General features: G+C 38.1%; 1 protein-coding gene across 1 annotated transcript in view; it reads left to right on the top strand.

The window, feature by feature from the left end:
• LOC136236492 (drebrin-like protein B) overlaps window positions 1-15115 on the top strand; it is a 23682-nt gene extending 8567 nt beyond the window's left edge. The window contains exons 2-14 of the mRNA XM_066026646.1: window positions 1049-1104; window positions 1330-1442; window positions 1898-1972; window positions 2068-2149; window positions 4528-4586; window positions 5901-5978; window positions 6028-6114; window positions 6341-6430; window positions 7214-7463; window positions 8058-8164; window positions 9634-9672; window positions 9730-9775; window positions 14876-15115. Of these exons, the coding sequence (XP_065882718.1) occupies window positions 1049-1104; window positions 1330-1442; window positions 1898-1972; window positions 2068-2149; window positions 4528-4586; window positions 5901-5978; window positions 6028-6114; window positions 6341-6430; window positions 7214-7463; window positions 8058-8164; window positions 9634-9672; window positions 9730-9775; window positions 14876-15012 (1219 nt within the window). The 3' untranslated portion in view covers window positions 15013-15115. The remainder of the gene's footprint in view (window positions 1-1048; window positions 1105-1329; window positions 1443-1897; window positions 1973-2067; window positions 2150-4527; window positions 4587-5900; window positions 5979-6027; window positions 6115-6340; window positions 6431-7213; window positions 7464-8057; window positions 8165-9633; window positions 9673-9729; window positions 9776-14875) is intronic.

Raw genomic sequence — 15115 nt, 5'->3', positions numbered from 1 at the left:
TGAAATCAAAAAAAAATAGGTCATGGACACAAGGAAGGACTCAGTAAGCATGGCTAATAATATAGTTTTTAGCACGAAAAAGTGGATAACTTGCTGTACATGAGTGAAGCAAAATAATATTATGAATAATATGAAGAATAATATGAACAAAACAGCAAATTTCAGTTTTTTTCCCAAATACACATACTGTTTCCTTTTCACTTGATACTTACTAGTGGACCAATACTCATTGCAAATAACCACCAGAGGGTTGTTTTGAGTTGGAGGATGCTTTCCAAGGTGGTTTTTAGGCATGTGTTCCATTAGAGTTTTGCCAAAAACATGGGCGATCCCTATCCGCTATCGTGGTTCATGATTAGGGAAAATGAACTTCTATCTAGTAGTTGAGGTGTAGCTTCCTGTTCTTCGCTGGTCACTGCAATACATCTAGCTCTCACTCTCTGCATCTAGCCAATGTGTATATAGAGAGCCACCATTATATAGCACCAGTAATTGCTTATTTAGTGCTGAACCTTTGTTTGTCTTTGATTCTTGGGCCCCATCAACATTCTGTTCTTCTAATCTTCTCTCTTCTAATCTTCTCTCTTCTAATCTTCTCTTCCATATCAAAATTTTCATGTGTGTGACATACCATATCAACTACCAACTGTGGGGCATTTCAATTTCTCCATATGTGTGATGTACGTGCCATTGTCAGCATTTTACTACCAAGTGTAGTACATTCTGGTTTCTTCAGGGCACTGGGTTCACCCCAATAAAAACTTGTAACATGTGCATATCCTTATCAATTGGTCAACACAACTACAGTCAAAACACCAAAACTGTGTTGTTCACATCTATCCTGTTGTGTCTTTTGTGTACTCCAGTATGGAAGAACGGCTTTGCCGAGTACTGTGAGTAAATAATCAATCAATGTTACACTAGGTACTAGAAACATACACCCCCTGTATAGTATGTTTGTGTGTAGTGTAGTGTGTGTGTAGTATATCATACATTTCCTGTCAGACTGTTTCACTACCAAATAATTAATTTTGTTTCCTCGTTATAGGGCTGTGTTTGGTTATGATAAGACCTCGCATGATTTGAAAGTGGTGGAAACTGGAGGTGAGCGTGTGTAGTTGAAACCCTTTATATTGGCCAGCATTGGTTTATCGGAGATGTATTAGTAATATCCCGGACTTATCCATCCCTTAAATTTCTGGCTCCTTTTTATTGTAATAAAGAAGTTGTCCTCTTTCAGAGGTAGTAGTGTATGGGGGTAGACCTGTTGGGGGACCCTTTGTCCTTATTATGAATAGGGTAGCCCTCATGTGTATTATTGTCACTCAGATGGCGGGATAGAGGAGATGACAGATGAACTGAGTAGTGGCAAGATGTTGTATGCTTACTTGAAAGTGATCGACCCCAACACCTCCCTACCTAAAAGTGTCCTAATTAACTGGGTACAATCTGTCTGTCCGTGTGTCAGTCTATTTACTGTATGTGTGTATTTTGGAGCAATGGAATATACTAATGTGCCACGTTGTGCAACAGGACTTAATGGGAAGTACTTTATTACAGGTGTTTATTTTACCAACATAGAAATATATCCAGTTTTGACCCACAAAATGTGTTTTGTGTGTGTAGTGTATGCTTTAGTCTACCCAGCTATATCTGGTAGCTAATGTCCTGACTGTCATTGTCCATATAGAGGGTGTAGTGTAGAGGAGCCTTTCTCAGCTGTGAAGACATGACATGCTGCAGGCTCCCTTATGGGTTGCTAAATTTGACTCCTAGTACAGGCTGTACCTGAGTATTGCACGGCTGCCCCCATTGTTTCACTAGACTATGATGTTGTGTGACTTGTCTCATTGTTCGTTAGTAACGCGTTTTATGATGTCGTGTTGTTTTGTTACAGAGTGGAGGAAATGTTCCCACTTCAGTGAAGGGGGTGTGTGCCAACCATGTCCCACAAGTCGCTAGATTCTTTCCAGTAAGTATCCAACAATTTGTGTGTGCCTTATAGTACTAACTTGTTACAAGTGTTCTTGAGATATTGTTAGTGATATGATCTTATCAATCATTTAGAGGGCACATGTTACAATTAATGCCCGCCATGAAGATGATCTCGATCCAGATGTTATCAAGGACAAATTGTCAAAGGCTTCAGGTGAGAAATAATCAACCTACAGTGTTTGTATGTGTTGTGTGTGTACATGTATAACTCCAACCAATAGTGTCCTAATCATCAAGGTGTCCCCCAGATAAGTTTATATACTTTAAGACCTTCAGCATTCACACTACCTCATTATAATCTGACCACAGCGAGGTATGACCTGCAGCCTGGTGCTCAAACTACAAGTGGGCTAGCTTGTTATACCCTAATTGAAGGGGCCAGCAGCAAAAGGGGACAAGTGCCATTTTGAAATTTTAGGTGACCACATGATGGGCATTAAACACAATTTTGGGACATGAATGAAATATTTGCTAAAAATTGATTTCAGACAGCCATAAACTTTTAAATTCTGTTGTTTACTTAGTAGCAACATTATTCACATAGATAAAACAAGCCATTCTAATTTTTAGAAAATGAAAAATCTAAAATGGCACATGTCCCCTTTTTCCACTGACCCCTTCAATTATTCCAATTGTAGTGAGGTAGGACTGTGATGCTTTTCATCACTTGGGGGCATTGGGCTGTGTGGAATAGGTGAATGTATTCTGTGACCCTCAACGTAGTAATCAACACCTTTCAAATGTATTAATTTATTGTTTGTTTGTTTGACACATTAAGTATTGTCAACTACACCATAGCGCAATAGTTGATTATTTACATTGTAATTGGTCTCTCAAAATTTTGTATTTTTGCCATAAAACCATATTGAAACACACTGGGTAAAAATATGCATGCTACTTGAAAATTTTACTCACGCGTTAATCACATTTGTACACATTGAAATTAAGCTCAAATCACCAATGGATTTGCCTGTTCACGGTGAGTAAGAAAATTTTTGTTTCGTGTTTGCACAGCAAAGGATATGTGAGATATGGGCATTTGTTTACGACGCAGTAAAAACAGCGTTCAGCGTCGTCATTTCTTAGTTGGAATGGCCTCCTTCTTTGTCAACATGGAGGAGTACAGGGAAAGCACTATACCTTAATTGATTTGGCAGTTCATGGTGCACAGATTGAGCCAAGTCCCATCTTCGTAGCTTGTTTCAATCGTATGTTATGATTGATTATCGCCTGTAATTTATTTCCTGTACTGTTGTTGTACAAATCTATCACTGTTCCAACTGTCTAGCACTACAACTCCAAGACTATTCATCACAAAAGGCTGAAACTTTGGCTGTCCACTCTTTTGTTACTATAGATTACAGAGATGCAATAAAATGGAATTTGAGGAATGTGCAAAAATGGCAAGTTTTTGCTCAGCTGGTCACAAATGTCAAAATTTTGCTCATCAAAATTCTCAATTGTCCATTTTTTCTTCATCAATTATTTTGTGTCCTACAGTAATCTACAAGGAAACTACTTGTTTATTTTCTGACTTGACTTGACTCTGACTTGACTTGACTTGACTCTGACTGTTTTGCTCGTCGATGTGTAATTAATCTCAGTCAAGAGCAAAACACCTCCATGGCTAAAATAAGAGCCTTAACATTGCATGACTATTTTCAGCTGACTCATTGTTCAGTTTCAATATCAGGATCATTATAGCTTAATGCTCATTACATATATATATATATATATATATATATATACCTAGCATAAACAAGCACCTAATATATATATATATATATATATTAGGTGCTTGTTTATGTCCAATATTATTTGTTGAACTCTAACTCTATTTCATGTTGGGCTCACATGTTCAGTAATCAAGAACTGACTTGAGTTCACCAACTTAATGAAGCTGTGAGGGATGTAGTGGAGTATAAGTGTATTATACGTGATACACATACAACACTTATCAGTGTTAGGGTTATTACTTTTTAAAAGTAATATATTACTTATTACTCGCTACTACAGCAAAAAGTAACATGTTACAGTTACCTATAACTAAATTATTGAGTTGTAAAAGCATATATATTACTTTTGTAAGATGTCTAATTAAAATCGCCAGAAACCAGCTGCCTTGTATCTTCCAGTTATATCTTTCTCCAGAACTTGTTAATAAGGTCATGATATATGATGCTCACTTATTAGAATAGTGTCATGCTGGCTACCCATACTAGCTGTAGGAAGGATTGTAGGCTCTGTGTATAGTAATGTACTGTGTACAGTAATGTGCTGTGTTGTAAGGTGATTTAGGACAAACTAATGCTTTGTTACTTTACAAAGGTAATATGTTATTACGCATTACAAAAGTAATGTGTTACTTTTCAAAAGTAACTGATTACTTTTGTACCGACCTGTTACTTATTACTAACTTGTAAAAAGTAACACAGTAATGTAACATAAGTAGTGCATCAACACTGACACTTATATATATCATGTGTAGTAGTGTAGTACACACACCCCTTGTGACTTCTTACCTCTCAACAGGTTCCAACTACAGTTTCCACAAAGAGAAAGCTAAAGTAGTGGAGCCATCTGGTCCAGTGGTTAGTGACACTTCATTGTTGTGTAGTATTGTATTGTGGGTGTTGTTATTAGAGGTGTACCGATATGGGTTTTTGGCATGTACCGATATCCAATATTGATGCAACCGAAAGAAGCCGATAACCGATAGTCAATCCGATATTTGCATTAATATTTTAAGCGAACGAAAGTGTACATTTACCTACCCTACAACAACATGTGCATGTTTTCATTGCTATACTCTGCCTGTGGTGGTATACAGCTTGGGTTTCTATTGTGCAGTCCAGACAATTAGGCACCCACAAACATTTTTATGTACACGTCCATGAAGCCTTAAACGGATATTTCTGCATTACTCCGCATTCTATTGGCTTGTGAGAAAGCTGATACAGCAAGTTTCCGTTATCCTGTGATCCTTCTTTTATTACAAAGGTACTCTATAACTGCTTCATTTGTAAACACTGTGATAAGCTTCGAACAAACACTAGGATCGTGTGTATTTATATGGCTTCTCGTAGTGTTGCGCTTGTTGCACATGCAGTGAACAATAAACCAGAGCCACATGGATAACGTAGAAAACCAATGCATAATCCGTTTATGTACAAACTATTGCTACTGTATAAATATCGGTAGCGATATCGGTCCTCCTGCTGTTCTGTACCAATACTGATATTGGTAAAAAATACCATATTGGTGGCCGATACTGTAGCCGATCCGATTATCGGTACACCTCTAGTTGTTATGATCAACCGATCAATTGTGTTGATCAATAATCAACAAAATTCAGTTGACAACTGCCATAATATTAGTGATCTGGTCATTTGGCAGAAACTTGTTACCACAATATAAGGAAGTACTATAGGTGTTTTACACATAAAACCACGAGATAATAAAGGTTAGAAGTAGTACACGTTCCGTGACAATGCAAAACACGTTCCAACAAGGAAGGCAGATCGAGAATTTTAAATTCAGGCACAAATAGGCTTATCTGTATTGCATTATACTATATGCCTCACCTTTGCCCTTTTTCAAATTTATAAACGCTATCATAGGGAAACACTATCTCACCTCCCTGTACAGCCATTTTGTTTGGTGACGTCAGAAAACATCATTGCAGATATCTCCACTTGCATGTCCTGTGAACTTTGTATTTTGTATGAATGCTATTATCTGTGAGGTCATTGTAATGTTCATATACTCTGTAACATATGACCATACACCATAAAATGTCATGAGTTGATTCACACACTGATTGCACTAAAAGCTGTTTAAAATGTAGTCCTTCTGTTAGCCATGTTGTAATGTTGTGACTGTATCCTCCATGTTACTATTGTTAGGGATCAGTTTACAAGAAAGTGAACCCAAAGGAAGATATTCAGCGTGGCAAGACAGATGATTTCTGGCAACAACAAGAGGTAGTTGTTGTGATGAAGTAGAGAGTAAAGTGATGTGTTGTCACTGTAGGCTGAAGAGCAGAGACGTAAACAAGGGGACAAAGCTCGCCAGCAACAAGATAGAGTCCGTGAAGACAAGGAAAGGAAAGAAAGAGAGGTGTGTATCTGTGTAATGTAGTCTTATCAGTTAAGAGTATTTCAAGTGCTAGTACATATATTTGTTAGTGTGTTTTATATAGTGAATAAAGCTTTGTTTACAAATAAACGACTTTCCATTTTCTGAACACTTTTAGACCATAGTGTTCACATAGTGTTCAGAGTACACTGTTCCCAGGGTGCTGCTGTATGGATAAATATGGTAACTATAACATTTATCTTAATAGGCTCAGGAAGAAGCTCAACGTCACAGAGCTGCTGAAGAGAAACACAAAGCTATACAGGAGCAGAAGAGACATGATCAGGACACAGAACAGGTACTTGAGAGAGTCTACACTGACTGGTCATTCAGTAGATCTTAAAGATTTGTACGGGCTGACCTTAAGTGGTACCTGAACGACTGTTTGAATATTAGCAGTATGTCTTTTAATGACTAACTACTTTATAAAGTTTTATGCCAGTTCACTTATTAGTTACAGCAATTTGTACACTATTATTTGACAGGGCAAAGTTATGTTCTGGTTTCAGGGGTGGATCCAGGAGTTGGCAAGGGGAGGGGCACAAGTTGTAGGGTGGTTGGGGAGAGCACTAATTGCTGTACTTTTAGTGATCACTCTTTAGCAGGTAGAGTTTCTCATTAATTTGCAGATGGTTGTGAAGTCTTAAAAGCTATTTAAAAGGCTATGAAAGTCTTAAACACCAGCAACACGATAATTATTTATAGAGACGCTTAGTATGTACAAAGGTGCTGGGAGAGTTTTAACTTTGATTTATTTCAGGTGAGTTTACAATAATGCTTATTAGGTATATAGTGTTTCTATCAAAACAAGTATGGCTCTCTTCCACTAAGGTTGGGGGGGCTTTTACCCCAAGTGCCCCATCCTGGATCTGCCATTGGGTTGAGTCCCTAAATTGAAAGTGACTCAAAGTGTTGTTACTCCAAATAGTCCATGTGTGGTTCATGTTAAACTCTTGAGTATTTGTAGCCATCACTCTTGACCAGTCTATCAATTATTGTGATTATGTCTACATTGAAACATTGCCACTATAATGAGATAGTCTTACTTAGTGAGGTGTTAATATTTCTGGTCTCTTCCTAGAATGCTCCTCCAAGTAGACCAAACATCCAATCCCAGAGAGCAGCCTTTGAGCAGCCAGCAGCTACTAAGGAGCCAATTATTCCTACCAAAGAGCCAATTATGCCCAGCAAACCACCAGCTCCGTCTTTCCCTCCTGAAGACATCTCTCCACCACACCCGACCATCACAGATGATATACACACTGAACCTCATGACAACTTTGAATATGCTACTGCACATCCTGGAATTCCTGATAGTACTTATGAAGATAGTGAGTTGGAGTGAGAGTGTCTTTTATTACTATAATGGGGAGTACAACTCATCGTAGTTTATCATTTATTTCAATTTGATTTTATAGCAAAATTAGAATTATGCGAAAATGGCCAGTTTTCACTCAGCGGGTCACATATGTAGAGCTTCAAGATGCTGTCCAAATGGCTAATTGTGGTAAATAGATTTTAAGACTATTTTCTTCCATGAATTTGTTTTCTGGTCCATTCCGTGTTTTAGTCAGTTACCATGTGCTTTGTAGAAACCTACTCCTCTTCCCACTAAACAGTGTATATAGCACTAACTTATACATTACTTGTATTTAAGTAAATTACTAACATACATTGTATGGACATTATTGAGATATGGACAACAGACTTACCAGATGAGAGGTTCCACTGTGTGTGTTTGTAGTTACTGTTTGTGACTAAACTATCAGTCCTGTATAGTGTTTGATCTTGTGTACTTTTTCTAGTTGGGATAATCCACTGTAATGATATGTACATGTACCTCTGTGTGTGTTTGTAATAGCTACATTATAGACTTTGTTATCTCCACTGGTTTGTCTCCACTGGTTATTCTATGTTACATGTAGTTGCCCAAACACACACTGAAGTGTCTGATATTTATGACACTGCCATCAATCCTGAGCAGCCAAATGACATGCCGGATGATATTTATGATGAGGCCATGCCACAACCAGTAAGTGTGTGTATTTACTATTGATGATGTGTTGATCAGTGTGTAGTTGTGTTGATCACTGTGTAGTTTGTTGATGAATGTGCTGTCAACACGTCTTATCACAGTCTTGAATTAATGACACACCATACCCTCTGTAAATATTTTCCATATAAAAATTGTTTTCTGACACGAGTCCCATTAATTTTGTCTCAAAAACACTTTCATTACTAATTTAAAATGACGTAAACAGATAACCTCTGTACATTCAATTACTTGTTTTTTAATTTAAGAACTGATAAGATACTTTTGAAGCAGGAACCAGACAAAGCCAGTCAGCCAATCTTATTATTGATCTTATTGTGCCTTGACAGTCAATCACATTTCAAGGTTTTCACAAACACTCTAATAGAGCAGTCACAAAAAGTGGATCAGACCAGTAGTGGAGACTGTGACAGTCTCCAACTGATATACAAGATAGGTCACCTTGAACTCAAATCTTTCCAGCAGGTAGCTGGGTCACACACAAGTAGTGTATCTTAGCAATTACACAATGACCAGATTTAACATGTGTTTACCATATTTCTATTCTGTGCTGAATGTTTCCAAGAAAAATAAATTACTGTAAAGTCATGAACATTTCAGTGTTTGTTAAGGGGATGGATAAAACCTGGACTGGACGGACCATATTTCATCTCCTCAAGTAAACTGATTCACACAATAAACTAACAATATACACTACTCACCTTGTAGCAACTCTGCCAAGAATGCTATCGCGAAGGGGCTAGCCTTTAATGGAATCTGCACGAAACAATATCCACTCTTTTACACAATGTAACTACGCCACATTGCTTTTTAAATACACAGTCGCTACAGAACCAAAAGTGTTCTTCCTGCTATTCTTGCATATATGAACTCCCTGACACAATTGACTGCTTGAATTTATTAGAATCGTGTAGCTAGTACTATAATTGCATTGACAAGCTGAAGGTAGCGCTGCGGTTCACTTTGGAATAAACTTTGGTGAGAATGACTAAGGAAGAGAAAGGTTAGCTACGTACTAGTGTATAAGCACCTTTTAATTCAAAAGACTACCATTAGCTTGTCAGTACTACACGATTCTTATAAATTCGAGCAGTCAGAGTTCATTATATACAAGAATAGCAGGAAAAACACTCAGTTTTGTAATGACTATGTAGTGAAATTATTTAAAAGCAATGTAGCATAGTTGCATTGTTTAAAAGAGTGGATATTGTTTCGTGCGGATTCCATTAAATGCTAACCCCTTCACAATATTATTCTTGGCAGAGTTGTTACAAGGTGAGTAGTGTATAATATTAGTTTATTGTGTGAATCGGCTAACTTTAAGAGTTGAAATTTGGTCCGGTCCGGGTTTTATCCATCCCCCTTGTTAAGTGATGATTTATTGTTACTTCTTAGAGAAGCCTCCACAAGTATCTTTCCATATAATTATGGGCTTTATTTTCCCACAGGATGAAAGTGATATTTATGATGAAGCTATGCCTCAGGCTGTAAGTTATCATGTGATGTATTATGACATCATCATCATAATGATGTCATTATTATAGGATGGAGGTGGACTGAAGGCAAGGGCTGTCTATGACTACCAAGCTGGTTAGCTATTATTTGTGTATGTGTTTGTGCTGAAGTTAACTAATAATTTCTGATTATAGCATCTACGTGGATCATTGCATGGTTGAGCAGAAACAATTACTCTATTAGAACAGTCATCAGCTTACTTCGGACTGATGACCAGCCTTGTTTTGAGAACCCCTGCATGTGTATATCATACTGTGTAATAGTACTCAATCCTGCCTTGCCTGCCTTGCCTTGCCTTGCCTTGCCTTGCCTTGCCTTGCCTTGCCTGCCTGCCTGCCCACAGTCGCAAAGCTAGAGGTTAAAGAAAGCAGTGGCTTCTACAATAAATAATGAACTCACATGTGGCTTATGTCTTTCGACAGTGTCTTCCTTTCCTTTTAGGTACATTATATAATCATCCTCTTCTTCATGCAAGGAAACCATACCAAGGTGTTAATTTTCACCTTAGAGCAACATATTTAGATGCCACAAAATATATTTGAAGCACAAAGAGGGATGTAGCTGCACTTGTAAGGCTCAAACATCCGATTTTCCTATTCATGAATTTTTGTGATCCTACATTAAATGGCACATGAGTTATGAGCACTTACTTACAATGCAGTAGAAATTATGTTTACAATTGTGTTGGAACTTTGTGCACACAGAGAATTGTAGGAACTCACCAGTTCATAGTAAACAGATTGAACCAAGTCCCATCTTCGTAGTTTGTCAGTCACAAGTTATAAGTATTCAACACAACAGACTGAAACTTTGGCCTCTATTTGGTGATGTTCTATTTTTTATCAAATGTAGAGTGCAGATGGGTCATTGCCATTATCCGTTATCTCTACTACTTGCCACAATACGCCAAGCTAGACTTATTTTCATACCTCAACTCTCTGTATTACTGGCTTGAATAAATCTCTTGGCTATAATCCATAAGATAGCTCCTGTATCAGTGCAGCAGTCTAATTGCACATGTTCAATATTTCATCAATCAGACAAATAATTTTTAATAGTAGCAGCACTGATGAAAAACAGAAAATTGTTGTTAAATAGTGGCCTTACTATAGATAACAGAAGATGGCCTTACTATAGATAACAGAAGATGGCCTTACTATAGATAACAGAAGATGGCCTTACTATAGATAACAGAAGATGGCCTTACTATAGATAACAGAAGATGGCCTTACTATAGATAACAGAAGATGGCCTTACTATAGATAACAGAAGATGGCCTTACTATAGATAACAGAAGATGATGGCCTTACTATAGATAACAGAAGATGGCCTTACTATAGATAACAGAAGATGATGGCCTTACTATAGATAACAGAAGATGGCCTTACTATAGATAACAGAAGATGGCCTTACTATAGATAACAGAAGATGGAATTCAATGAGTCAATGGGTCAGCTGGTCATGATTTAATATGGAATAGGGATCTTGTGATAAGTAATGAAACAAGATATATATAAAAAACTTTGTGTGGGAGGATCAAAGCAAAAAGTGTTCTATATTGGGCAGTTATAGAACACTTTAATAGACCACAGTTCTATATCAGGTAGTTATAGAACTGCCAGGTCTATTTTGTAGGCTGATAGCCTACTTTGAGGGAGTAATCATCACTCATTCTGGCCAGTACAACCAAGCCAGTGTAGGCTGATAGCCTGACGGCGTTGGCTTACCAGTCAACCCAACCAGTAAGAGCAAAACCACTGGATTTAATTATAGACACACTTGAAGATTTCGATGATGGTTGCTTGTGGTCAGCAGCAGTGAACGTTTTTACTACGTTTTGTTCAAATAAATGGAGGAGTCCTAGGAATATCGTGGAAATATACTTATTAAAGTACCACAATCAAAACTTTTAGTATTGAGAAGACGGACTAGACTCACAAAACGATTAATGAAGGCGCAGCACAGTGCGACGCAGGTGAAACACAGGTGCAATGCCTATTCTACCGATGATAACACTACTCTGAGAGTTTCTAATTGTTTTGTGTGTCTTGTGTGTATTTCAAGTTGAAAGTTCTCTATACCAGATAAAGCACTGCCTTTGCTTGTGCTATACAGGAAATATAGCACGAATAGAGTGGGCGAGAGACAAATATAACATGAGGCAAAGCGAAGTGCTATATTTCGTCTCGAGACCACTCTTTGAGTGCTATATTTCTCGTATAGCACGAACGAAGGCAGTGCTTTATCTGGTATAGAGAACTTTCAACTTGAGGTACACACAAGACACACGAAACAATTATAAACTCACAGAGTAGTGTCATCATCAGTAGAATAGGCCTCATGCCTGTGTTTCACCTGTGTACTGTTCATTAGTTGTTTTGTGAGTCTAGTCTGTCTTCTCAATACTAAAAGTTTCGATTGTGGTACTTTAATAAGCATATTTCCATGATATTCCTAGGACTCGTCCATTTATGTGAACAAAACGTAGTAAGAACGTTCACTGCTGCTGACCACAAGCAACCATCATTGAAATTTTCAAGTGTGTCTATAATTAAATCCAGTGGTTTTGCTCTTACTGGTTGGGTTGACTGGTCAGCCAGCACAGTCAGGCTATCAGCCTACACTGGCTTGGTTGATTGGTTGTACTGGCCAGAATGAGTGATGATTACTCCCTCAAAGTAGGCTATCAGCCTACAAAAATAGACCTGGCAGTTCTATAACTACCTGATATAGAACTGTGGTCTATTAAAGTGTTCTATAACTGCCCAATATAGAACACTTGTGCTTGTATGGCGAATGTAAAACACTTTTTTGCTTTGATCCTCCCATGCAAAGTTCTTTTATATAGGTGGCTATTTAAGTTCGATTACATCACAGCAAGGTGGAATGCTCAAATTTCATTGGCTACATACAGGTATCTACATCCTGTAGATTCCTTGTTCATGTCTCAAGAGATCCCTGATACAAAACATGGCAATCACACACCTGTAACATTGGTAACCCATGAGCATTTAACTGGATAGCAAGTTCTATTACAAGGGGTTGTCACATAGGTGCGCGCTGTAGGTAGATCTGCGACTGCGGTCAAACTCTTGACCTGTCGAAATTTATCTTTGACCTGTCACTATGTGCCTTTCTCGATATTTGATTAGTGACTTAGTGACAATATTTCAGTAATTTTCAATTGTGGGTTGGAGATTTTTACCTTTGATCATTAACTTGGCACAAATTTGGTGGCTTTGACTTGGACTTTGACCGTGGTCACAGATCTACCTACAGTGGGTGCCTGTGTGTCACCCCCTGTTACAGGGAGGTGTATTGGGCTTGTTTCTACAATGAACCCTACATTTCTCATGTCACAAGCAGCTATGAAGGTACACCAGCGAGCTGTGGTCTAAATTATAATAGTTAAACAACCAAACTCAGGGTTCCACAGAATTTAGAAACCCTCAGGCCCTGTAGTAGAGCCCTTGCTTTGCTTGTGCGCCACAACACAGGGCCATTTGGGTTACTTCATTCCGTAGAACCCTGTGTTTTGATGTCTAACTATTATTTATAACTCACAAGGCTTCTGGTTAAAGAAGAATGCAATGACAGGGCTTAATCCAGATTATTAAGCTGAAGGGGGCAAAGTACCGAAATGCAAAGCTTGTGGTTGGGGGGCATCCCCAATTTTGGTGTGAAGATCCACAATTTTGGTGGAATTTAACTGTGATGCTACTGAATGTTGACTACATGAAAGTTCATCAGTTAATCCTTACTACCATATTTGACCGGTTAATAACCGCGGCTCGTACAATATCCACCCCCAGATTGTAGCCACTCCACAGTCTAAAATTATTGTAATTAGAGCCACCCTCGGATAAGAGCAGTGGCTTGTATCTGAACATACTGCTGCAAGTGTTGACTAGACATGTTTGAAGCAGAAGCCAGGCAAAGGATTTTGAGAGAAGCTAAAATGAATGACAGTATTGACAGATGATTAAACAAAGTCAGTCACTCGTGAATCTGTATAAACACTGTGGGCTGCTGCCACACAAGCCCATAGTAGCCGCCCTCGGATAGTAGCCGCCCTCGGATAGTAGCCGCCCTCGGATAGTAGCCGCAGGGTTGTGCTTGCTGAAAGTTATCGTAGCCGCGGCTATTAACCAGTCAAATACAGTACATATCAGAAGAGGTTGGACACACTATAAGCGCAACTTAAATATATTGCTCTTAATTGCATTCTTTTCTTTGGTATTTCACATGACCCTCAATAGTCGCAATACTAAACTGAAAAACGAAGGGGTTCACTGGAGTTTGTTAGATATTCAGATCATCCTTCACGTAGGCTTCAAGGTTATGTACTTTGTTTTCTTAAGGCACTTGAGATTCGGGGTGAATTAACAAATTGTGATTTGATGTATACAACTTCACCAGACTTGTCACGTACGTTTTCTATAATGAAACAACGACCCTTCACTACGTTTCACTGAGAACGACCCTTCACTACGTTACACTGAGATCGCTGTATTACCTTTCTCAATAAAACTGATTTTGCGTAAGTTATTTTATTGGTACTTTAAACTCTGGCTTTGTTACCAGCCAAGTCAGCGGGGTTTGCTGGGGATCACCACGCCGTTAGATTTAGAAAGACATAAACTTTCAAATGCACTATGGTTTTAATAAAATTGTCTTGAAACGAAGATTTTCCAATGAAAATGTACAGTTCACTTGAATGCGTCCAAATGAGTACATATCAAGGCTTAAAGTATCAACCCAACTAGATAAGTGCCAATCCAAAAAATCAAGTTGCAACTAGTTGAGCTGCAGTTCGGGAGCAGTTTCAAATGAAGAACAATCACTTAACAGTAGTAAGAAATTCCATATTGCTATTTGAAGCCATTCCCACGTATCAGTTATTGATGAGTACAGGTGAATGGTAAAGTTTAATAGTTCTGTTAGTACTTGCTTACAACATAAGCTACTCATTTTCCTTCATATGAACTATACTACTAAACTGCTGCCAACATCATCATACCCAATGCCTATTTTAATTAAACGGGTCAGATTTGGGTTCCATCTAGACAACTATCTGGGTCAACTCTGATATGTAGGCAGAGACAAAGAGATAATGTATCTGTTTTTGTGTGTGTGTGTGTTCTTGTTTTAAATTAGCTTATTACTTTTTTGTAGCTGGAGATGATGAGATAACATTTGATCCTGATGACATCATCACTGAGATAGAGCAAATTGATGAGGGCTGGTGGAAGGGAAGAGGTCCTGATGGAAACCTCGGCCTATTCCCTGCTAATTATGTAGAACTACTTTAGTATCTGAATAACAAGATGGACACAATTGTTTGTTTGTTTTTTACTGATACTGTAGACACTTTGTAATCATGTTGTGTCCTGATTATATATAAATGTTAAGGTA

The sequence above is a fragment of the Dysidea avara genome, chromosome 10 (assembly GCF_963678975.1).
Source record: "Dysidea avara chromosome 10, odDysAvar1.4, whole genome shotgun sequence".
Classification (NCBI taxonomy): Eukaryota; Metazoa; Porifera; class Demospongiae; order Dictyoceratida; family Dysideidae; genus Dysidea; species Dysidea avara.
The sequence above is the reverse complement of the archived record's forward strand: the minus strand, read 5'-3'. Positions and strand labels throughout refer to the sequence as shown.